We start from the raw sequence: 24411 nt of genomic DNA on the forward strand, positions 1-24411 counted from the left end.
GTCAAACTACTTATGCCAACATATGATTGAGGTAGACAGTCTCTTAATCTATCGCTCCTAACATGACAAAACCCATGCCAAACCCCAAATAAGGGGAGGGGCTCTGCCTAATTCACGTCGATGTCGCTTTATTAGCACCCTAACGTCAATCTAGGTAGAAATGATTATTTCTCCACACATTCGGCGCCATTCAAACTCACGTCTAGTTTGGCAAAGTCGGAGACAAATCTCTTTCCTCACACTTGACACCACTAATCTTGTGCCTAACATCAAGAGATTGATAACCTCAAACTTCAAACCAAGTCTAGCACCATAAAGGTGCGTTCGGTGCAATGCTAGCTTTTGCACTTATGTAGAGACTCAATTTGCCCAATCCACTTGAAACTCAACAAAATTCAACATACAACAAGATATACCACATACATTCAGCTTATAAGACTCAAAGATAACCCCAAAATCAACATGCAACCAAAATTTCACAATGATCACCATGTTCAACTCTTAAACAAACTTCAAGAAAACCCACAACTCATAAATCATCATCTCATGGATTCAATCTCCATTCAACTATAATTAAATGATTCTAACCATCAACAATCAACATGCATCTACAATGAATCAAACACAAAGCTTCCCTTATCTCTAGTTGATCTAAATTGAGGAAAGGAGAAAAGAAGGAAGAACAACACGACTTTGACTTGAGGTTTTTAACTTTAAGAGTTCGAATTTTCAACTTAGACAAATGATTCAGTTACAAGGAAGAAAAAAAAAAGAAGAATAATTTCAGTCTAAAAAATGGAGAAGAAGACTTGAGCTTCCGATAATTTATCACTAACTCCTCTCTAAAATTTATTAAAACATGAACTTTTGAGGTTCATATTTAAAAAAAAAAAACTTTATACATCATTTCTTAACTGAACTGGTATAATAAATATTAGGTTATATCTAAGACAACCTAACTCTTATGATTCTTAAACTCTCAAAACTTTAAAACAATCACCATAACAACAAAATAATATTTAAATAATATAATTAAATTAAAAATACCTAAATAAATCATAAATCTATAAATAAAAAACTATTCAAACTAATCGTAAAATAATAAAGATAAGTTATTTAGATTATCATACATGTTAATAGTGCAGGCGAATCTATACATGGCATATAGTTAAAAAATTTAAATTTATAAGAAATAATTAATAACTATCGGTGCATGACGTGTAAAAAGATTATTTGAGGCCATATAATAACTATTTAATATAGTCGTATTCATGTGATACCATTGCATACATGACCTTGATTTAGTTTTATTTATTTAAAATATTTTTCTTTATTATATTTAAGTAAAGTATCTAGTTTAAGTAGATTCCAACTCTATAGGTAAGATTTTAAATTTGAGGAACATTGTAAGCGACAAAACGTGGTGATTAAGGAAAGAAACCCTGAATAAAAATATTAATATACATGATAATAAAAAAATTAATCACCCCATAACTCATATATTAAAATTTTTATTTTAAAATAAATTTTAAGACAAAGTTACTTAAAAAAAAAAAATTAAAGACCATTTGATTTGTCAAAAATCATCATATTGAATAAGAAAAATAAAAATTGTTCTACATTAATGATCATAGGATATGAAAAAAAAATTAATGAAAGAAAAGATAAAAGTTTAATTTTTTTTAATAAATTGTATAATTTTTGAGTTGTCAGCATCACTTTGACTTTTATCATTATTGTCCAATACCATCACTATTATAGTCAAACACTACTATTAACACAATCCACCACTATTGCTATTGTTGCTCACTGTCAAGTTATTTTCATATTGTCATTATAATCATTACTACATAACTTATTATATAATTATTATTGAAAATGATATTATAATAAATATAATATTAATTTATTTATTTAATTTATTATTTATTAAACAATAAACAAAATAAAAAAGTTGTTCAATAACTTAAACATTCCTTCTAAAAAAAACTTAATCATTTATTATGTATTTTTCTCCTTATCATGTATATAAATGCAGTGACAGATTCAATATCATAGGTTAGTGAAAATGATTACTTTTTTAAATAAAAAATCATCATTATCATCATATATATAAAAAAAAAATAAAACATAAACATCTAAAGTAATTATTGGTAAATTCAATATATAAAATTAAGATGTGCAAAATATAAATTTTATAAACATATACTAATAATTTAATTAAAACGAGAAAATGCATTATTCATCATCACTTAATATATTTTTTATTTATTTATTATGTTATATTGAGTATCACCAGTTTTAGTAGTTATTAATTTTCATGAAAAATTTAATTAATCTATACTAATATATAAAGCAGATACCTTTTTTGGTAATTACTTTAATCTTTACTTTTTTAGACCATTATACTCTTTTATTTTAAAAAATTTAAAAAATTTTTTTTAATCAAATTTAAGAATTTAAAACTAATAAATTTATACTAATACTAATGTATAAAGGGGATGTTACTTTTAATAACTACTTTTTGTTTTCATTTTTACATGAATCATTTTATCTTTTATTTATTCTTCAATAACTACCTTTTTTATGAGTAATTTTTCATTTTTTTTTAATTTTTTTTTAATACAATGCAGGCACGGAGTGCTTTTTCTTGCTAGTTATACATAATATCTCTTACACCTCATTTTTTATTTTTATTTTAAATTTTTTTTATTAGATCATTTATCGTATCTATTAATTTTCCTCTCTTATATCCGTCAAAATCAATTTTTTTTTTATTTATTATTTATTTTATCCCTATCGTCTTCCACTAATACACCCAATAAACCTTGCGTACGGTTACATTTTTTCTCAGTTAAGGGCAAAATACTACTAAAACAAAGACACCGTGAGAATAGCTATCTATCGATACGCCGCATCAAAAGGTGAGCATTGCAATTTGCAACGTGGCACTGGGGTTCTGTTTCTAAGAAACACTTGCTCTCTTTCACGGATTGCGAACATGAAATATAGGGTTTCGCACAGGTTCCCTGTGCTTCCTCACCACCACACTCGTCCCCTTAACCACGCTCGCTACTTCACTTCCTTCGCCAAAAAGTTCCAAACATCTCAACCTCGAGCTTCTATCAATGGTGGAGATGGAAATTCTCAAGGTCAATTCTGATTGTCATATTTTTCGTATTATTAAATATCAATGTTCTGAAACGTTGAGCTTATTGCTGTGAGAGTGTACAGGGAGTTCTTTTATTGTACCCGGAGCAACAGTTGCTACTATTCTTATGCTCGGTGTTCTCCATGCACGCCGACTCTATGATGACAAGAAGGTACATTCATTTTCGGTAACTCGTAATGCTTCTGTTTGTTCCACACTGTTTTCAGCGGCGACACCGGAAATTGGATTCAATATGTTTTTATTCCTTGAGTTTCTTCCGGTTTCACTTTAGTTTCGGAACAAATTTTAATTTCTGAACTTTTATCGATTTTCACTTTTAGTTTCCGAAGTTTTTCCCCGGTTAATATTTTTGGTACATGGCATCAAGATTTTTTGTTCATAGACGAAAATTTTAGGAACTAAAGCCAAATAAAATTTATTTCAAGGACTAAAAGTGAAAATTAGGAAAAACTCAAGGACTAAAACATAGTTAATCCCCGGAAACTTGTTCACACTTCATTTATAAGGTGTGTTTTTTATGTTATCTGTTTTTTACCCTTGTAGCAGACTGAAGAGAAGAAGGAGAAAGGAATTGAGTCGGAATTTCAGCCTGATGTGAAGGTAAAACTTTTACATCAGTCAAAAGAACAGTTGAATTGTTTTTTTTTTTTTTTTGTGTGTGATTAAAAATATTCATTTTAATTCTGAGACACGTGCCATTGCTTTGTCAACACTAGGCTACATTTTTGAGATTACTGCCTCTGCGTTCAATTTCTAGATGTTGGGGATACTTGGCAAGCATGGTAAGAAGTCAATATAACATTTGAATATTCTTTTTTAATAGGTATATTTATTAAGCTGTAAAGCCTGTGATTTTATTTTATGTTTGCAATTTTGTTCCCCTTCTGTTGCTAGTAACCAGTAAGAATTTGGGGAAACAATATTCTGAGTAATTTAAGCATAACAGACCTGATGAAAAAATGAAAGTTAACTTTTTAATATGTGAAAAATAGCAATATTATCAGAAGGAAATGAGGAGACGGACATAATAGAGGAGGACAAGTAGAGCAGTGCTCCTAATCAGAAAAGGAATGTACAGTACAAGACTACAAGATAAAAAATAATTCAGCATATGTTTGAAAGTATACTTTTGTATAATATAATTCTCTCTTCTTTATCAATTCAAATCTGACTTTAAATTTGAAAATGATTCTGTAAGTTATATTATTTATATGATTTTACCTATCCATGAATAAATTCAGGAAATACCAGTTTGGCTAAGGCCCCATATCTATAAAGCTTGGGCTCGGGCATTCCATTCAAGTATGATATTTATTTATTTCTATGTTAACATTTTCTTCATTTCCTTCATTTCCTTGTAATATGCTCCTATTATCATCAAGTTGTGAAACTGGCAGAATTTGTTATTGATAAACTATGATGTATAATTTATGCAAACATGATCCTAAATTGTATTGACATTTCAGATTTAGAAGAAGCTGCTTTACCTCTAGACAAGTATGCCTCTTTAAGGGAGTTTTTTGTTCGCACTTTGAAAGAAGGTTCCAGGCCTATTGATGCTGATCCCCAGTGTCTGGTAACTGGTAACAGCTACTTGGAAGTCTCATATGTCTTAGTGCCATTTTCAGTTGATACATAACCTGTTTGACCATATTTGTTTTCTGCAGGTTAGTCCCGTGGACGGTACAGTTTTAAGATTTGGGGAGTTGAAGGGAGCAGGGGCAATGATTGAACAAGTTAAAGGCTTTTCATATTCGGTTTTTTCTCTTCTTGGTGCAAGCCCTTTCCTTCCAACAACAGCTGATGTTGATGTGCAAGAGGAGCATAGTGAATCAATAACAACTACTGAGAAGAGCAAGAAATCATGGTGGAGAGTTTCATTGGCTTCTCCAAAAGTTTGGGACCCAACGTCATCTCGGTAATTTGTGATGATGTATTTTGAATTTCCTTCTGCTACCAATGTCTCATTGCATGTGTTTCTAAGAATTTGTATTTTAGAAGGACCTGATTATTGAAGAAAATCACAGATTGATATATTTATCTGTTAATCTTCTCAAATTAACTCCTAAATCTTCATCATGCATATACTGTTATTTGTTTTCCCCGATGCATATTCTCATTGATATTTGTAATCATCATTTGAGTACTACAGGTAGGTTTTAAAGTTATTCGAGTTTCCATCATTCAATGGCTTATTGGTTTCAAATAATGGAGACTTGTGATTTAGCAAGCTTTCAGCCGCCATTGAAATCAGGATTGTTTGACTTAATTGGATAAGGAGCCTGAGGATTCTATAAAATCTATATAATTCGATTTTTTTTTTAATTAAAAATAAAATTTTTTGTCATCTTTTCAAGAAATGATTGCTGCTTCTCTTTCAGTATGTTTCTTATTATTCATTTACTATTATAAACTATAGAGCAACCTAAAGAGTAATTTGAACTACATAACATGCAAATTTAACAATACTTTTAATGCTTGTATGCATTCCGCATTGACATATTTTATGTCTATTACCAAAATTTTATCCTTTTCATGGTAAATGCAAATGATTTTTTAACATTGATCTCTGGCCCACCAAAAGCAATATATCTGCTATATTTTTATTGTTAGAAAAACTGAATGTATGACAGTCCATACATGGTTAAAATTTTCCATTTCAGCCCAAAGAGAGGCCTTTTTTACTGCGTGGTTTACTTGAAGCCTGGAGATTACCATCGAATACACTCCCCAGTTGATTGGAACATTCTTGTGCGCAGGCATTTTTCTGGTAAACCATCTTACGCAAGCCTTAACAGTCTAATGAGTTGAGAATAACACACCTTCTGTTAATCTGTTTTAACTCTGCATAACTATTTCACTTAAACCATTATTTATTGTTGTGAGCAAATAGAAGTTATGTCCATCATTGAGCAATGATAAGAAACTCAGTACTTAAAGTCTTGAGGCTCAATCACCCTAATGCGCAATTTTTTTGGGATGGGCTCTCCTTATGGGCTTCAATCATGGCAATTGGTGCTTTAACTGAAAGCTAGACAAGTAGACATTAAAAAGGGAGCAACTAGGGAAGGGTGAAAGCCACCCTAAATGGATGCCTAACTTGTAGAACTTTTGAGGGTCTGTACCTCCCAATTCTCCCAAACTCTTTAATTACTAACAGATTGACAACTAACAGCTATCTAACAGAATCATAACAAAAACCATTTCCCAAAGGAACAGGGGGTGAATTTTCCTTTCCGTATCAGTTCATCACATATGATATTGCTTATCTTTGTTTGCCGTGCTTGTGTTAAAGAAAAATAATTCATTGTTTGCTGTGTTCTCTTCTGTTTATCCAAATGGGCTGAGTAATTTATACTAGAAATAATAAAGAAAATACCTGGCAAGGAAAGGAAACAATGAAAAACTTCATCATAACCTGCTTATGGGTGGCTTCTTCATTTCAAAATGTTGATTGCTGATGGGTACAGGTTCAATTTTTAGATTTAGGGTTGACAAGTGTTTTATAAAGCTCTGCAAATCTATCTGTTATACATATCATGAAAATAGTTATTTTAACCAGGTTGGGGAAAAATAATGAAGTAGAACTGTAGATTTTCAAGTTTCTCATGTTGTTTATCATGCATCACATTAATTAATTTTTAATTAGTTTTACTCTATTCTTATTATGTGTTTGTTTTATTGTTTATATTGCAGGCCGTCTTCATCCCTTGAATGAACGGGCTACAAGAACAATTAGAAACCTCTATATTGAGAATGAGAGGGTAATTTATATCTGATTGCCATGGTCAACATTTGTATGTTCATGTGTTGTGCCTTTCTTTTAACCGTCCTTTTATTTTGGCCATGTTTATATTTATCTATTTATTTTGACAATTTAAATAAAAATTGAATTTCTACCTTAATTCTGCCCAACTTTCACTGCATGGGTTATACTGAATGGCACATTGATCTATAACTTTACAATTTACATTAAAAATAGTTCCACTAGTGGTCTACTTGCAAGGGGCTCTTTCTGAATTTTCCTATTTTTCTTGTTTGAATTTGTTGTGATTCAGTAATTGTGTCTTGTTGTACACACACCAATCTTATTTATAGAGTGAATACAATAAATGATAGAGATATTAATCTCTTATATTATGGAAACTAATCTAATCATATCCCTAATTGATAGTGAGGATAATATATGTATCCAACAATATCTGTACAATATCTGTAATACTCCCCCTCAAGCTGGAGCATATATATCATATGCGCCAAGCTTGTTACAAATATAATCAACCCGAGGCCCTTTAAGAGATTTTGTGAACACATCTGCTAACTGGTCACTAGAGTGGACAAATTCAGTGGTGATTTCTCCTAAGAGCACTTTCTCTCTTACAAAATGACAATCTATTTCTATGTGTTTAGTCCGCTCATGGAAGACTGGATTGGAGGCAATGTGGAGAGCAGCTTCATTATCACAGATGAGTTTAGTTCCCTGAGTGTCTCCAATTTGAAGTTGCTTGAGAAGTTGTTGTAGCCATGTGACTTCACTTGCAGCTGCTGCCATAGCACGATATTCAGCTTCCGCAGTGGATCTAGCAACTGTAGTTTGCTTCTTGCTTTTCCATGAAATTAGGTTGCCTCCAATTAGAACACAATAGCCAGAGGTAGACCTTCTATCTGATGGTGATCCTGCCCAATCAGCATCTGAATAACAGACAATTTTGGAATTGCCTTTGTCCTCGTATAGTAGTCCTCGGCCTGGTGCCTTCTTGATATATCTGAGTATCCGCATTGCTGCAGTCCAATGACTATCACGAGGATCGTTAATGAATTGGCTTACCACACTTACTGGGAATGCGATGTCTGGCCTGGTGACAGTAAGATAGTTAAGTCTGCCAACAAGTCTACGATATCTTTCTGGGTCATCCAATGGCTCCCCCTGACCAGGAAGAAGCTTGATGTTGGGATTCATCGGAGTATCACTAGGGCGGCAGTCAACCATACCAGTCTCAGTGAGAATGTCCAGAGCATATTTTCGTTGAGAAATTGCAATACCAGAAGTGGAGTGAGCAACCTCGATCCCCAAAAAATATCTAAGTGGACCAAGGTCTTTCATCTGAAATTGGCGTTGAAGATGAGATTTGAGACGACAAATACCATCGGAGTCATCACTAGTAATGACAATGTCATCAACATACACCACTAAATAAATACAAAGTCCAGATGAGGAGTGAAGGAAGAAAACAGAGTGGTCAGCTTCACAACGAGTCATACCAAACTCAATCAAGGCGGAGCTGAAGCGTCCAAACCAAGCACGAGGAGATTGTTTCAAGCCATAAAGAGAACGACGAAGACGACAAACAAGGTGAGTCTCACCGGAAGCAATAAAGCCAGGGGGCTCTGATACCAAGTTAGAATAGTGGATTAAACCTAACTCAACCCTACAAAACCGGCTTGTAAGGTGAGGGTTGCTTTCCACGTATATACTATTCAATTGCCTAATCTCTAGTCGATGTGAGACTTGGATTTTTCCTAATACACCCCCTCACGTCCAGCACTATTGAGCTTGGTACGTGGATAAATGGTGGGTGACCCTTTTTAATGATCTAAGATTGGCGAGACTTGGGTTTTTCCCAATACACCCCCTCATGCCTATGAGACATGCATCAATGGTGGGTGGCCCATTTTTAAAGTGGATATAAATGGCTCTGATACCATGTTGTGATTCAGGAATTGTGTGTCTTGTTGTACACACACCAATCTTATTTATAGAGTGAATACAATAAATGATAGAGATACTAATCTCTTATATTATGGAAACTAATCTAATCATATCCCTAATTGATAGTGAGGATAATATATGTATCCAACAATATCTGTAACAAAATTATTTCTAGGGAATAATTAAATTGTTATGAGTTTCAGTTCTTGGTAGGAGTGGCATTCTCTCTTTCCTAATCCTCTCCTTTTCCATTGTCTTGCATTTATTTTGGAGAATCACTATTTGTTGAACTCGTTTGTAATGTAGAGAAGCCATTAACCTAGTGATGAATCTTGTCCTAAAATAACAGAATTAACAGCTCAAGTAGTTAATGGTTCCTTCTTCATAAATAAGTTCATTACACTGGTCATTTAGAATTGTAGCCTTTATTTTGCCTTCAATGTTGTTTACTGTTACAATTCTCAATGGGTTTAATTTATGATGCTCTGATTAAACTCTTTCACTCTTCAATTTATGATTACCTACTGACTATTGTCCGTATAAATTGTTTAGGTTATTCTTGAAGGTCTATGGCAGGAAGGGTTTTTGGCTCTTGCTGCAATTGGTGCCACAAATATTGGGTCAATTGAGGTTTGTCCATCCTTCCATAAGGATGTAATTATCACTAATGTCGATACTACGGAGTAAAAAAAGGGATATATTTTAAAGTGCTAGCAACTCTGGTTAAAGAGAGAAGACCAAAATATCTGTTAATTTTAAAATCTCACCTTTCTTCCCAATAGGTTCACTAAACATGCTATGACATATTAACATGTTAAAGAGTGAAAGCCCGTCTATATCAGCTTTCATGGATCAACAGCAAGTTTCTTTTGTAAGGCAAGGATACCAGAATTGAAAGATAAAAGCCATCAGACCCAATATTTAAAGATAACCCATTGGCTTGGGATGACTTGTTTGTATTTACGGTTGTTAATATCCTGCCATTGACTGGATTTGTCATTAATGTCTTTAGTTTAAACTCTAACATGGCAGCTTTTCATTGAGCCCGAACTCCATACAAACAGGCCAAGGAAGAAGTTTCTACATTCAGAGCCTCCTGAAGAACGGGTTTATGAATTTGAAGGTGTAGGCAGAATGCTCAAGAAAGGGGATGAGGTGATGTGTTATTTGTCTTTTGGAACTTCTATGCTCGATTCCCTATTAAAAATTTAAGTAAACACGAAGTACAAAATATACATAACTATCAAAGAGGATCATAATTGAACATTTGAATTAGCATACCTCGGAAAATGTGTCATTTTTTTTCTTTTAAGATTACATGAAGAGATTTTAGTCTTTTAGAGGTGCTGTTTATTGTATACTTAAACTACTTGTGAACTATGAGCTAACAAAAAGGATTTGGCATAACGTAGTTCGTTTTCTTTTACCAGTTAGGTGCTTTCAACATGGGTTCAACAGTTGTGCTTGTTTTCCAAGCTCCAATTTCAAAACTCCATGAAGGCGATTCATCTCAAGAGTTCAGATTCTGTGTCGGTCGCGGGGATAGAATTCGTGTCGGTGAGGCTCTAGGGAGGTGGCATAGATCGTGACAAAGTTAATTTTGCAGCTCATTATATTTTTAATATACGCTGCCCCATACTATTGGTGTTGAAACTTTAAAGTATTTTCGATATTTTATGTGGAGAATCTTTGGTACCTCTTATTGGGAACTGTGATTAGTAATTGGTATTAATGGTGTCCATGTTTCATTTTGTTTAGCCATGTTGATGTGTTGCTCATCTATAAAGGCATCGAACCTTTGTGTAGATCCTCCGTAATTAATTCTAGTGCAGCGTCACACACTTATGGCAAACAGCTGACAACGTAGATTTTACAGAATTATGCTTGAACACTACCAAAAAAAAGAAGAAAACTGCTTGAAGAAATTATGATGTTTTCATTTTTTAAGGTTTATTTACGGTAGCACTTTAAGTGTACTCCAATCTCCATGTATAATTGGAAGGAAGACCAGTGCCATTTCCATATTTAAACAATACCCCCGATCTTTTTTTTTTTTTTTTTTTTTAATGTATACAGTTGATGCAGTATCTTAAAGTTATAACTATTAATGATTAATTTGTGTTAGTTGGATGTGATTTTAGCTAGTAAAGTGTTATTTTAACACTCAACTTTCGTGTAGGTTTTATAATCACCGGAAAAATAGGCTTAATTAAATTGATGAGATTATTACACTAATAAATCGATTGGGTTAATAACTAATAATAAAATGGATGCCACTTTTGGTGTTCATTTTTTATTTTTTAATTAATTAATTGTCATAAAAAAAACTGTCCATATTTGCAAAAAAAAAAATAATCCAAGACACTAAATAAACATTGAATTTGATATTTGAAAGATGATAGAAGTGGTCGATAAATTCTTGAAGGATTTTTTTTGGTATTTGAGTTTTTAAATTTTAATTTTGTTAATATTTTCATTACACTCAATCACTAACTTATAACTTAGTCTCATAATTAGTTAATAGTCAATTGTCACGTTTGACACATTTTTTTTTCATTAACATACAACAGTTACAAATTAAGTAGATTTAAATAAATGACAAATTAAGATTTAATTTGTAATTTAAGTTAAAAATAACTGAAGTGACGTTTGAATGACTTCTTTGTTCTCACTCATTTTCATTTTTGTATTCCATAATAGCATAAATGACAAGTGTGACCAAGCTCTTCTCCACTTTTATTAGAAGAATTTTGTGATTCATTAAATATAACAGAAGCATCCATATTTAATTGATATATCCTTGTTTGAGATATTTCAAAACGACCACTCATTTTATTTAACTCTAAAACTAATAATTTAAGATTTACAATCTTAAACATACAGTTAGAATAGATGAATAAATTGAAGATGACTAAGATAAAAAAAATTTAATTATAAGAAATCCTATGAGACCCAACATAAACCTTTTATTTTAATTAGAGCACTCATGCTCAGAATAATTAAACATGATAAAATATCAAATTAAAAAGTATCAAAATCTTTCATTGTGATTCATATCATATAAATTTTTTTTTTAAGGTTCATATCATATGGTTAAGAAAGAACAACCAATTAAGAGAGAAAATAAATGTCAACATGTATTTAACAGCTAACTATTCTAGAAAATAACAAAATTAATAATCGAGTATAATAAAATGACTAACTTACATAATAAAATTAAAATTTAAGAATCTAAATATCATAAAAAAATTCAAAAATTCATCTTCTACTTTTACCTAAAACCAAATTGAGTGCTTTTTTTAAATATTATTATTATTATTATTATTATTATTATTATTATTATTATTATTATTATTATTATTGTACAGAGAGTTTCTACGAGTTTCTCAAACTTGTTTTTTAATTAATGCATTAATTACAGTTAACGCGTCTCTTTCTGCACACCATGCCATGCAAATGTGAGAACATGGGAGTTGTGTAATTGGCATATTTCTATCTCAATTATTAAAGAATACCCGCCAAGCTCTTATTCCCTTAAAAAAGACATCCACAAAATTCAAATATCCTGACAAAGCAGACCAAATGTTTCAGTAGTCAATATACATATCCATTCATATTTCATAAGATGGGTGTAGTTTCGTCCTATTCACTATTCATCCTCATTTTTTTTTATTGATTTATATTTGCTTAAAATTGAACCTGATCTGATAGGACAAGATGATCAAATCACATAATATATAAATTTTAGTATTGTGTATAGTTAAATCATATAATTAAATAAAATAGAAAGATAAAACTAAAAATAAGATATATTTTATGGTATGTATTTATTTCAAAATAAATAATATTAATATAAACATAATATCACGATTTGAAAAATGTTGAGTTATATAATATTAAAAAGTAAAAAATTTAAAAGAAGAATTTGTTTGTAGAACATTTTAAGTTTAATTCTCAAAATTTGAAATCACCAAAATTAATTAGCGGGATAAGACAAATCATGAGCATCCCTAAATAAACAACGTCAATAAGTGCCAGTCTAGAAAAAATTTCATCAAGGAAAATATATATGTTGGTGATTTTCTATATTAAAGGCTTATTTTATAAATTTCAACGCCTTAGGAAAAATGTTTAAGTATAATCTTGTCTAATAAACCCATCCATTTTTACTTTCTCTTTTTTATTAGTTATAAAATTACTTATCGAAGTTTTTTATATACAAGTAATTCTAACATTTTTAATAGATAATATAGTTAATTCATCAAATCGAAAACTTCGTACATAATTTATTAAAGTTTTAAATTTTTTTGAATAATATTTTATATGTATTATTTCAAATAAGATCTAATATTTCATATAATATAATGCATCAAACGGAATATTAATTTATATTTAATATATTAATTTTAAAAATAATTCAAGATGCTCGTAATATTGATTGGTGAAATTGGTATATTACTAAGTTTTAAACTTAGAACTTCAAAACTTCTGCCGACAATTTTTTTTATAAGTATGCTAAATTATTATTATTATTTTTTTAGTCCTCATGACATATTTGATTACTTCAAATCACCTTCTAACCACCAAAATCACTCTCCTTTACTTAATTATAGATCTCCTAGAATATTGAGAAGACTAAGGAGAAGAAAAAAGAAAGTCAAAATCTATAATTTTTCTCTTTAACTTCTTTCTAAACTTTATGGAAAAAATAACTTATGAAATCCACTTCTAAAAACATACCTTATACACCTTTTCTTATAGGTCAAACTTAACTTCTATTTAATGATAATCATAAACAATTAAAATTTCTTAGAATTTTTTAATTTCAAGTTTCTCAACAAATAACCAACAATTCACCATAACACAATAATTCAATAAAATCAATAATAACTAATTAAAAATGTACAGTGTCACAATAATCAAAACTAGCACCTTTTATAAGTACTAAAAACATATTTAACTATATTTTTAATATTTTTTTAAATTAGAAAATTTAACAAAAATATTTTTAATATAATTATTTTTTTGGTACAAAGATAAAACATATAACTTATTACTTAAGCAATTTTCAATTGAATTAATTTTAGATTTATCATTATAAGCTAAAAAATTTTTTCAGTAAGTCCAAATCCGTAAATTCTGAACCTCTTTTTCTCACAACGACGTTTATATATCAAAACCTTGTTCCCAGAATAGCATCACAGTATGAAGATTAGTCCATGGGCCACACTTTGCACCCTTCAATATCTTCCTATACCTAAAAGATTTATATTTTTGGACCTATTATCCCTGAAATCCAACAAGGAAAATGAAAATGAGATGACGATTTCACTTTTTTCTTCTTCTGCTTTTTCATTCCTTTGCACAAAGGCAAAAACTGATTTTGTTAGGAACATCATGTAAGTTAATACGATTCATGGTGGCTCCGACTAAGTATCTAAGTGGGCTTGGTGGCCCACATCTATTAACTCACGACTCATGACTTCAAAATTGATCACAATTAATGTTCACAGCAAAATTCGTGGTGATGAATTGAAAACACTAAATAATTTTATCTTTATTCGATCTACTTTGCAACGAGACGGAGACTACACTACCATAAAGGACTTGGACGCATTATCTAATTTAGAGACATGATATTTGGGCATCCAATATTTTATACACTCCACAGACACTTTTTTTTCTTTCTTTTTTTCTTTTCTCTTTCTCTCTTTTAGAAACACTGTGTAAAAAGAGTAATAAGGAGGTAATACTGATCTTAAACAACGTGTAAATTAAAGTTAATATGGCCTAACCTTGACATTGGATAAATTAAGTGAAATATTTTTTAGTTAGTAAAAGATAAAATGGTCATAAGCAAAAATAGAACAAAAGTGGCATTTCTTTTATATAATGGACTAATGGTATAGATTTTTGTAAAATTTACTTATATCTGATAATTTACTTACATGTGTCTAATATACAATGACTGTCCAACAATATTTTTTTGTAAAATAAAAATAATACTTATAACCATTAATTGAAATTTTAGCTATCGCAACTTCCCGGCTTTGCTATCTCCAAAAGGAGACACCGGACGCGGCATTTGCATCGATTGCCTTTTCGCAAAGTCATTAAATTAAATTTATTATGTAATTTAATAATTATATTTTTTGTTGTTGAAAAAACTGGCCACAAAAGCACTAAAAAATGTAGAACTGATTTATACCGACTAATCAATATATATAATTTGAAGTGATTTTCGTAAAATTCAATTAATCCCTTAATATATAGAAAAGGATATTACGTGTCCTCATAAAAATAATAGGAGCATGTGAAAATAAAATGATAGTTACTTTTATCAAAATAAGTAGTTATTTTTTTTTTAGAAAAAATTATTTCTTCTATACATATAAAATAGAGGTGTAGATGTATTTGAAAAAGTGGATATCAAATAAATGTATCTCTTTTAATCCTTTATATATTGTTATATAAAAACAATATAAATTATTATAAATTATATTTTAAGATGATTATTTTTACTTGTTTTCTTTAATAAAAACATTTCAATAATTTTTTTTTGGTTAACTCTTTATCTCTTTTAATCTATCATTTTTAATAAAAAAATATTTTTTAAATTAAATTTTAATATTTTAAAAATTATCAATAATAAAAATAACTTTAATCAAAATATAAATTAAAGTCTTTAGCATAAATATTCTTTAACTAAACCAATATTTAATCATTATATTAAGCATGAAGTTTTGATTAAAAATACTAATTTTTTTTTTAAATGAACCAATTATGTGAAAAAGATTTTTTTATTATAAAAAAAGTGATTTATTACAATTTTAAAGGACTTTAAGCATCATTTTAAAAAATTTATTTAAGAAAGAAGGACATGAATAAAAAAAAATAGGCTTAAATATTTTTTTAATCCCTCACATTTAAGATAAATTTATTTTTGATCTCTTAATTTAAAATTGTTATTTTTAGTCTTTGTAATTTTCAAGAATCTTAGTTTAGTCCTTTAGGTTATTAATAACATATTTGAAAGTGACTAATTAAAACAATTATGCAATATCAACCAGATTTAATCTAATATTTTCACTAATAGAGACACTAATAGGTATATTTTATGCAATAATATTTGATAAATTTCTTAACAAAATTTAAATATAAGGACTAAAATAAGATTTTTTTTTTGAAATTACAGGAACTAAAAATAATAATTTTAAATTTGAGAGACCAAAAATAAATTTACCATAAATTTGAGGGACTAAAAACATATTTAAACTAAAAAAATATTTTAAAGATTAAAAAGTTCTTTGACTTTATAATAATAATATTTAAAAAATTTGTTGTTAAACTTCACCCATGTCTTTTTTAGGATGGTCTAATTATGCAAAGAATTTGTATAACTGACTTGATCTCTCTATTCTTAGTAACTTAAGATTTAATCTGAAAAAAGTTGGTAATTAACTAATTTTGATCTTATTTTATTTTAATCTAATATTTTATAGATAAAAAAACTAAAACAAAATTATACAATGAGCAAATTTCCTTGGAAGTTCCTACTAGCGTAATGATTGGGCAGTGCCTACTACTGGGCCTGGTGGGCGCAACTGCTTATCTGTTGAATTCATGCATGCTTCTAAGTTCGAATACTGGAAATCATAATTCATATTTCTAACTCCTCCCTCCCTTCCTTTAATTTGGATTTCATCAGTGTCAATACATTCATTCATACACTATATTCCAACCACAATCAACAATACACCTCACACCTCGCCTGCTCCTGCACCAAATTCAATTATTGCTTAATTAATATATATAATATACCCATCTATAATACATTTTCATTTTTCCCCTCTTCCTTTTAATAAAATTGATGCTATTTTTCGCACCTTACTTCAAGATTGGATACTGAGTGACCAAAATAAATTATATATTGCATGTAAATAACTTTTATTGATTCTTTTTCATAAATGAAAAAACTAAATTATCTATTATATAGAAATTGACGGAGACCATACACTCATAATAATTACACATATATTTGAATAAATATTTTTATAAACACTTGTAAAAGTAAAAGAATGTAGAAAAAAAACTTATCCATGAGTAAAAATTAAGATTTTGGAGAAATTTATATGAGCGAATTTTAGTAATTTATCTTAAATATTAGCTAATTTTAATTTATAAAAATTTACTTTATTTTTTCCTTTGTAGAATGTTTATGAAAAAGTTAATTTGAATATATTTTATATAATAATTTATTACAATCCAAAGGCTTCCATCTGCCCTCTTAGATTATGTGATTTCAAGGTAATAATAATAATAATAATAATAATAATATTATTATTATTATTATTATTATTTTAAATTTTTTACTTTAATGCTTTGATACTGTAAATTTGTCTGTTTATTTAAAACATTTAACTCACTTGCTAGTATAGATTCATCGATATATTTAAAATCATTTTTTTTCCTTTTAATTTTGTTGTAGGTAGTATCCTTCGATCGAGAATTAGAGATTAATATATAAAAATATATGAATATCCATTTAAGAGATTGAAATCAATATAATTTTTCGTCCCAAATATATTTTATCTAGTAGTTTAATAATTTTATTAAAAAGAGTTTTATATCAAATTTAAAATGATTAGTCAAGTAGTTTAATATTTATGTTTATTTTTAAAGTGTGAAATTTGATCTATGTATAACGATTGAAAATATTATTTTATTTTTATATAAGAATTAACTCAATGAGAAAGAGTTATATTTCCTTCTCAAACTAAAAAAAAATATAAAGGCAAAATTTAGATTGATATATATGATATAAACATATTAGACTGAGTCAAAGTTTTATGTCTTATTAATTTCTGTGTTTCATTTTTTGTCTCTTTCAATTAAAAATGACCACATTAGCTAAAGTGGAATAGAAAAATGAGACAAAGGATTTTGATTCATTATACTCGTACTTTTAATTTGAGAATTAGATGGAATAAAACCTAGGATAACCACAACCTAATCCATGTTACAGTAAGTGAGATGGGTTATGTTACCTTAAATATGCATTTGAAAATTGTTGAGGAATGTGAAGATGTAGTAGGTAAGATGTAATTTTCAGCTATTTGGGTTGAAGATGTATGTGGTACATCCAGTTGTGGTTGAAGACATTGTCACATGAAATGTGCCTAACTTGCACGATATAACCTCTCTAATAACATGACACATTCTTGTTCTACCAAAGACTCAACAACACCCTGTGATCACAATGGCCCATTGAAAGCGAATGCCTGCTGTTGCCACCAAAACAGTTCATTAATTTCATACTGACCTTAACATATACTTTTGCTTTATAAAAGGCAAAATGAAAAGACGCCTACTCAGTTTCAACTATTACCATATATCAGCCAAAAATAACTAAATGTTTAATTTGAACAATCTTTTTACCTTACTTCACAATATTATTTTGTATTCCGTTACGAGCTTTCTTTGGATAAGATCGATCGAGAGTAATACTATACACCAGCAGAAAATTAATACAATTTGGATAAGATTCCTTCACAGTTTACTAGAAAAAATAAAATAGTGTGCAATATCCCAAAATACACATGATAGCTATACTTACTCTGTTTTTTTAAATCACTCCGTATCTAGTATTTTCGTCAGTATTTTTTTTAAGAAAATAAAAAATTCATATTTGATCATATAGACATGTATTTCTATAAAATTAATTTATAAAATAAAAGTTATCTTTTATATATATATATATAACATATTTGGCATATAATACTAGATATTTCAAGTATAGAATTTAGAAGATTAGACATTTACAAATTATCTAATACGTGATAATGAGTGACATAATATAGATTTAATAATAATTATTGACCTAAACTCTAATATTTTCTTAAAAATGTGAAATTAATCTAACTCATTATTATAAAATTAAAGGTAAGAGTTGTCATTCATTTTGTACATTATTTTGGAAGATTAAAAATTTTGAACATAAAATTTGTACAGCTGTACATTATATTGAGCGTCTCTATTAGAACAAAATCTGCTCATATTTAGTTGAATCTCATTCTGAACAGATTTAACAATTTAATTATATAAATTTACAATAATTTCCTTATTTATTTAATTTAAAAAAAATTTCAAATGTTATTTTTGGTAATGTATTTTAAATACCATAAATAACTAAATAAATCCAATTAATTACAATGTTATTGATTTCAAATACAACAAATTTTGTTATAAAAAGGTTATTTTTAATTAAAAAAACGTTGAAGTTCAATTTAAATAAAGATGAAAAAATAAATTAAAAATAAAAGATAAGAAAATCAAGTAAATGAAAAAAGATAAATGATAGTTATTTAAGATTGTTGACCAAATATTTCTTCAAGTTAGTTTTTAAATCAAATTAAAATTAATAAATATATTTGAAAGGAATAAAATTAGAAAAATAAACTAAATGCTCAATATATAAAATTGCTATAGAATATGTCAACCTATTGAGAATAAAAATAATTTTTAAAAATATTTTCATTTAAATATAAAATTCAAATTTATAATGAAGGAATGGAAAATAACACACTAGAGAAAGGAAGAGAAATATAAGTATAATTAATAGATAATATGATGCTTAGAATGATAAAAATAGAAAGAAAGATAATAAATGTTGATGAAATGTTTGTCAACTGTGATATGGATTTGAGGGTGGAAAAGGGGGAGTGGAAAAGAAAGGATTTGAAGGGAAAGTGAGTGGAAAGTGAGGTTGTTTTGGTTAAGGGAAAGTGAGGTTGTTTGGGTTAAGGGAAAGTGAGTGGAAAGTGTAGAGAAAGTTTCTGAAAGTTTGTGAGTGAATTGATTGATGTGATAGATAAAAATAAAATTTTTAATTGATAATTGTGTAAGATTACTATTTTGCCATTAGGTTAAATTTTTTTATAATTATTTTAATTAAAAGATAAATATATAAATTTTAGTTAAAAAAATTATAAAATATTAATTTTAAAATAATTTAATTTAAATATTTACTTTAAATTTAATGATAGATAAAAATTAAAAATTTAATAGATGAATATATAATTTATACTTTTACCCTTAGATTAAAAATGAGTATAATATTATTTATTGTAAATAATAATAATTACAATAAAATTATATTAATAGGTATAATTTATTAAAAAATAATAAATAATGATAAGAATAATAATAAATATTATAAAAATAATAAGAATCATAATAAATAATAATGATACTAATTATACTAAATAATATTAATATTAATAAAAATGAAAATAATAATATTTATAATAATAAATAATAATAAATAATAATAACAAAATATATTATGATAATTATATTTTGTAACATTATTTTATTAATGTTTATGAAAGTGTTATTATTTTAATTTTATAAACATGTATTACTTTATTTTTTTTTATATTTCTACTTTTTGATGTCAATATTTAAATAATAGAATTTTCTTAATATAAAAAAATGTACAATAAACTCTAAAAATAGATAACCGAACTTTAATATATATAAAAGTGAGAAGATAGAAATATTAATATTTAATTTTTCATATTTAATTTATATATAAATTAAATAAATATTTAATTTATATATATATATATATATATATATAAATTAAATATTAATATTAAATAATTATATTTAATTTAAGATATTATATATTAAATATTAATATTATATATATATATACGAAAAAGAGTATTAAATAATCATTATTTATTAAGTAATTAATGTGGCCAGAACGGTCCGTTTCGAATCCGGAACGGGCCGTTTTGGACTTGTTTCGCATCCCAAAATTTTCTACCCAGAACGTCCCGTTCCAAAAGTGGAATGGCCCGTTCCCAAAGTGGAACGGCCCGTTCCCAAAGTGGAACGGCCCGTTCCCAAAGTGGAACGGCCCGTTCCCAAAGTGGAACGTCCCGTTCTGAGTTCGCATATTACTCATAAAATTCATTTTTGGAACGGGCCGTTCTGGGTTCCACTGCAAGCGAAAATACCCCAGCATAATCGATTATGCTTGGCCACATAATCGATTATGCCCCAACATAATCGATTATGCAAGGCCATAATCGATTATGTGGCCAACCATAATTGATTATGCTTCCTCTGCTGCATGACACAGGGGCATTTCCGGGTAAGCGAAAATCATACGTGACTTTCTTTTCTTTTCTTCGCTTTTGTGCGATGACAGTCACGACGCCTCTCCTCCCTGTTTTTCGCCTTTCCGTCGTTGCAAATCACTAGAAATGAACACCCCTTTTCTTCGCCTTTCCTTCGTCGTGAATAGTAAATCCGTGGAAGCAAACAGGGGCTATAGGAATACGATCAATTGTTTTCTTCAAAAGGAATTAGATCAATCGTATCCTAAGTTATATGTAACTAACATTTTAGTATGTTGATTGTATAAGTTAAATGTTTGTTATATATATGTAAAATTTATAATGAATTATATATATAAATAAATATTACATGTGAATATATAATAAATTATATTTAAATTTTATATCAATAAATATTTTTAAGTATATAAATTATGTTTTAAATTTATGATAAATAGTTTATATTATAATATAAAATTATTTTTATTTATTAATAATTTATTTTAATAAATTAAAATTTAATTCATAAATAATTAAAATAATTAAAAGCTAAATTAGATAAAAAATAAAAAATAATTCATAAAAAAAAGAAAAAATCCTAAAAAATTTCTTATATAAGTTAAAGATTGGTGTTTAATATGTAAAAGTCAATCGCTAATTTTATAATAATTACTTTAAAAAACAAAATAATTTATAATAAATTGTGAGCGTAAATATCTTTATGTTAACTATATAAAAATTAAGTTTATATAACCTTTTCACTTACACACATGCATTGGTGTAAATAGGGGATATATAATTAGTCCAGTTCTTGTTTTTTTATGGGTGTAATTAAGAACGATAGTAGTGGATTACATAATTAAATTAAGATTAAAAACTAATTAAGTCACGTGGACTACTATAAAAATAATATATATTTATTTATTTTTAATTTTTGACATCGCAAATAACATCCAATAATTTATATTCACTATTCTCATTTCTTATAATAAAAAAGTATTTCCACTTAATAATTCCCCTACAAAACTATCTGTCATAGATATAGGCTATCTTAAACACTTAAAACAATAATATTATTTACATATACTTATAAAAACGACAGTTCACACCGAAGAATGGTGAGGAGTTGAAAATATTTCACATTATTAATGTGGAATATTATATACTATTAATTTGAGTACTAATTTTTTCACATTTTTCGTTGGCATCTCTCTATTTTCCTGAATTATAATACCACAATGGAAAAAGGTTAGTACATATTTTTCATCTTAACTCTTATGATACTATTCATAAGACAACTGGAAGGTTAACTAGCACACTGCACTTGACTGTCACAGAAATCCAAGTTTATTTATAGTAAGATATGTGACAGCACGTGTAAACTAGATGGATATTGGATATAGACATATAGTTTTGTTCTGTACGTAGTTCTCTCGAGACCTGCAATATACTATATGGTTGCTTTTGATTCTATGTGTAGAGTCCTGGGTTTTAAATAACATGACTCGATTAAATGATAGCAACAGGTTGAAGCAAACCATGGGAACCAAATGTTGCTTTCTTTTTATCGTGCTTAAAAAATGCGCGCTGTTTTTTATTCAAGTGATATGTTGTTAGTTTTGAATTGTACACTCGAGACACTTCATTTATGATTTTATGTTGCATTGCATCCGAACCTTATCCGTACTTCCAAAACTCCCATTAGTGTCCATCGGATTGGAGTCTTATCGATAGTTCAAAACTTCAAATTAATTAGCTAGCGGTCATTCCCTTGAAAAGGAGATCATAGATATAAAATTAAGATATACCTCGTTGGCAAATAATTGTTGGGTCATACATGCTCCTTTTGCATGGCCTCCTAACCAATGCACGTGCCAAAATACCAAACATATGTGTTGTAATGTTGAATGTTCAAATTTAATGTCGATTAGATATTACCATAATAAAGACGTTACAAGGAAAGAACATTGTATTATGATTTCCCCGCTCATTTATAATATTGCAACTTAACATTAAATTCTTAGTAGTCAATTGTACCATTTCGTTAAATAGACTTCACATTAATTCCAACTTCATATTTTAGTCTTTGAATTTAAAAGACTATATATAGATGATATTTAATCATTTTTTATCAATTAAATATGCAAATTCTTTACACTTTAATGTTTGAGTTTAGAAAATGTGTAATACATTATCTTCTTGTCAATTGAGAGAATCGATTAAGTATATCTTATCAATATAATCAATCTAACACTAAAGACATTATATAATAAATTTTAGACGATTGTTAACTAATTTATTTTATAAATAATAAAAGATAAAGCGTCCTAATTTATAAGAACATACATCATGATCATAACAATCATAAATATAAAGATTCATAAGTTTATTATTAAAAATAAAAAATAAACATAATTAAAGGAATTACAATTAAAAGTGAGAAATTTAAATAAAGACTCTTAAATTTAAGAGAGAATTAAGTTACACATCCAAAATTATTAAATGTTTTAGACTTATAATAACTAGAATTTTCTAGTAGCAGCATGTTGGAACATCAATGAATAAAAGATTCTCTATATCCAGGCTGATTGATCATTGTAAGGTAGTTTCTAAAACTATTTACGTAAATGGGGCTGTTTTGAAATTATATACACCTTTGAGACTATTTTGTACAATGTCGTTATGGACCATAGCGACATCCTTGCCACGTGATAATTTTTTTTTTTTTAAATTGAGAATGGCTTAAACTTAGCTATGTAGAAGTCGCTACAACCTATAGCAACTTAACTGCTGTCACTATAGGCTCCAAAACCATTTTAAATGGCTAAATTTAATAGTAAAAAATAATATTTAATAGAAATAAAATATTATTTAAAATATAATTCATTTAAAATTTGATTTTTAAAAATATATTCATAATTTTTGTACAACAAAAGAATATTTTTAAAATAAAATTTATATATTTGCTGGAGGCGCTATGGCCCATAGCGACACAAAGTCGCTATAGGCCATAACGACTTCCTTTTTTATTTTTATTTTTTTTAAAGTTTTTCCAAATTTATTTTATATATTATTTTGAAAATTTATATTTTATTTTTATTTTTTTTATGCATTTTTTTATTTTGTTCGTTCAGTTAATTTGATATTTGATATTTTTTCCTTTTACAAATGTATTTTAATTAACTGAAGGAAAAAAATAAAAAATTCACAAAAAAATAATTATTTAAAAAGAAAGCACACGAAAAAATAAAATTGAGGAAAGAAATATAAATAAAAAACGTACACACAAAAAAGTGAAGGAAAAAAATGTAGAAAAATACAAAAAAAATAAATTTTAAAAAAACTGGTAAAATAAATATAGAGAAAAAAATGACCTAATGCCAAATTTTTTTTATTTTTTT

General features: G+C 27.9%; 1 protein-coding gene across 2 annotated transcripts; it reads left to right on the top strand.

Moving 5' to 3' along the window:
• The first annotated feature begins 2852 nt into the window (after nucleotides 1-2852).
• PSD1 (phosphatidylserine decarboxylase 1) lies at nucleotides 2853-10687 on the top strand. Of its 2 annotated transcripts, none has more exons than XM_020362028.2 (12): nucleotides 2853-3152; nucleotides 3235-3323; nucleotides 3719-3772; nucleotides 3889-3954; nucleotides 4414-4474; nucleotides 4639-4748; nucleotides 4840-5090; nucleotides 5836-5942; nucleotides 6869-6936; nucleotides 9435-9512; nucleotides 9915-10037; nucleotides 10313-10687. In XM_020362028.2, exons 1-12 carry the CDS (start codon nucleotides 3002-3004, stop codon nucleotides 10469-10471), a joined length of 1317 nt encoding a protein of 438 aa, XP_020217617.1. In that variant the 5' UTR covers nucleotides 2853-3001; the 3' UTR covers nucleotides 10472-10687. The 2 variants fall into 2 exon arrangements, with proteins under 2 accessions (XP_020217617.1, XP_020217616.1); XM_020362027.3 differs by having other exon boundaries at nucleotides 2854-3152; nucleotides 3716-3772.
• The last annotated feature ends 13724 nt before the right edge of the window (nucleotides 10688-24411 follow it).

The sequence above is a fragment of the Cajanus cajan genome, chromosome 11 (assembly GCF_000230855.2).
Source record: "Cajanus cajan strain Asha chromosome 11, NIPB_CcT2T_4, whole genome shotgun sequence".
In the NCBI taxonomy this organism is placed as follows: domain Eukaryota; kingdom Viridiplantae; phylum Streptophyta; class Magnoliopsida; order Fabales; family Fabaceae; genus Cajanus; species Cajanus cajan.